Below are 1,310 nucleotides of genomic sequence, written 5' to 3' on the forward strand. Positions count from 1 at the left end.
TGTCTCATCTTTGCCATGGAGAAGTGTCTATATTGTCGTCATATGACATTTCATCTACTCACCACCTTGTGGTTGGTTTAAGTCTCTTAAGATTTTTATACAACTGTCAATGACACCAAGAGCAGAATGGTTTTGGTCGACAATGAAATATTGGTTTACATTTTTTGAACGCAGATAGTTTTTAATATCGTCTGATTTGAAAGAACTTTCACAGTCAGATGTCAGTTTTGTTGGATGGTATTTGTCAACGAATATTGTCAAAGCAGTTTTCACATCTAAAATATTTTTGGACTGTAATGGTATGGCTTCACAGTATCTTGTGTTTTGACCGACAAATATTAGCCAGTATGGTGGTCCATCTTCTCTATACCTCGGAATGTTTTCCAAGATATCCATAAACCAAGCATTTGGTGTTGAACTAAAGATTTTTACATGAGTGCTTTCTTTGTCGCTTTAGAAACATAGGGGTCCTTGTTTGGATTCGTCATTTTTAACCCATAAGAAATGGGTTTATTTGGCGCATTAGCAGGAGTTGCATCCAGATTTTTGCCCGCAGTGGGAACAATAGCCAGAGGTGTATTTGGAATTGGAAGGAAGATTTTGAGTACATTAGGTATACTTAAAGAGAAAGCACAACCTATTATACAAACTGTACAGAAAGGTTGGGATGTAGCACGAGATGCAGCAAATCTTATTCCAAATCCTGAAACAAGAGGAAAAGTTCAAGGATGGATGGACAATGTAGGAAGACAAGCAGGAAACTACTATAACAAAGCAAATGACTACTATAACCAAGCAGGGCACTATATGGACCAAGGTGAAAGATTCTTTAACAGAGGATATAACCATGCACAACAGTGGGTAAACAACAACCAACCTCAACCGCCTCAAACGTGGGGAATGTAAATTTTTTACTGAGATGAAATGAACAATACAGCATTGAGACAAATGGGTTCAAGATGGATTTGTCGGCTTCCAGCAGTTACACAACCACGTGTTTGTCAAGTTCTTCCTATACCTCAGGAAGTTTTAGACCGACTTAAAAAACCTAAACAACCAGTTGAAAACAAACCAAACTAAAATTTTTTACTGAGATGAAATGACCGAAGAAGTTGAAACGGTAGATTTGACACCACAAACAAAAAGTTCAGAACCATTGTCAAAACCTGTCAAAGAACTTACAGATGAAGAGAAAAATTCAATAATAGAAAGTGCCAGGTCTGGAAATACAAACCCTAACTACAAAGTCACTTTTCATAGAAATGGAACGGCTAGTATCTCAAAAAAGAAACAGACTCTCACAAATAAAA

At 36.9% G+C, this 1,310-nt stretch overlaps 1 protein-coding gene across 1 annotated transcript, besides 1 other annotated feature; it reads left to right on the forward strand.

Moving 5' to 3' along the window:
* Positions 1–624: a mobile genetic element.
* Positions 625–924: 300 nt separating this feature from the next.
* Positions 925–1,080, forward strand: TVAGG3_1067020 (uncharacterized protein; the record flags this gene model as incomplete). The annotated part of the gene is made up of 1 exon (XM_053888431.1): positions 925–1,080. The coding sequence occupies one exon, from the start codon at positions 925–927 to the stop codon at positions 1,078–1,080; it is 156 nt and encodes a 51-aa protein (XP_053744440.1).
* Between the last annotated feature and the right edge of the window lie 230 nt (positions 1,081–1,310).

This window comes from Trichomonas vaginalis (assembly GCF_026262505.1).
Source record: "Trichomonas vaginalis G3 chromosome Unknown ctg_57, whole genome shotgun sequence".
NCBI classification, from domain to species: Eukaryota; Parabasalia; order Trichomonadida; family Trichomonadidae; genus Trichomonas; species Trichomonas vaginalis.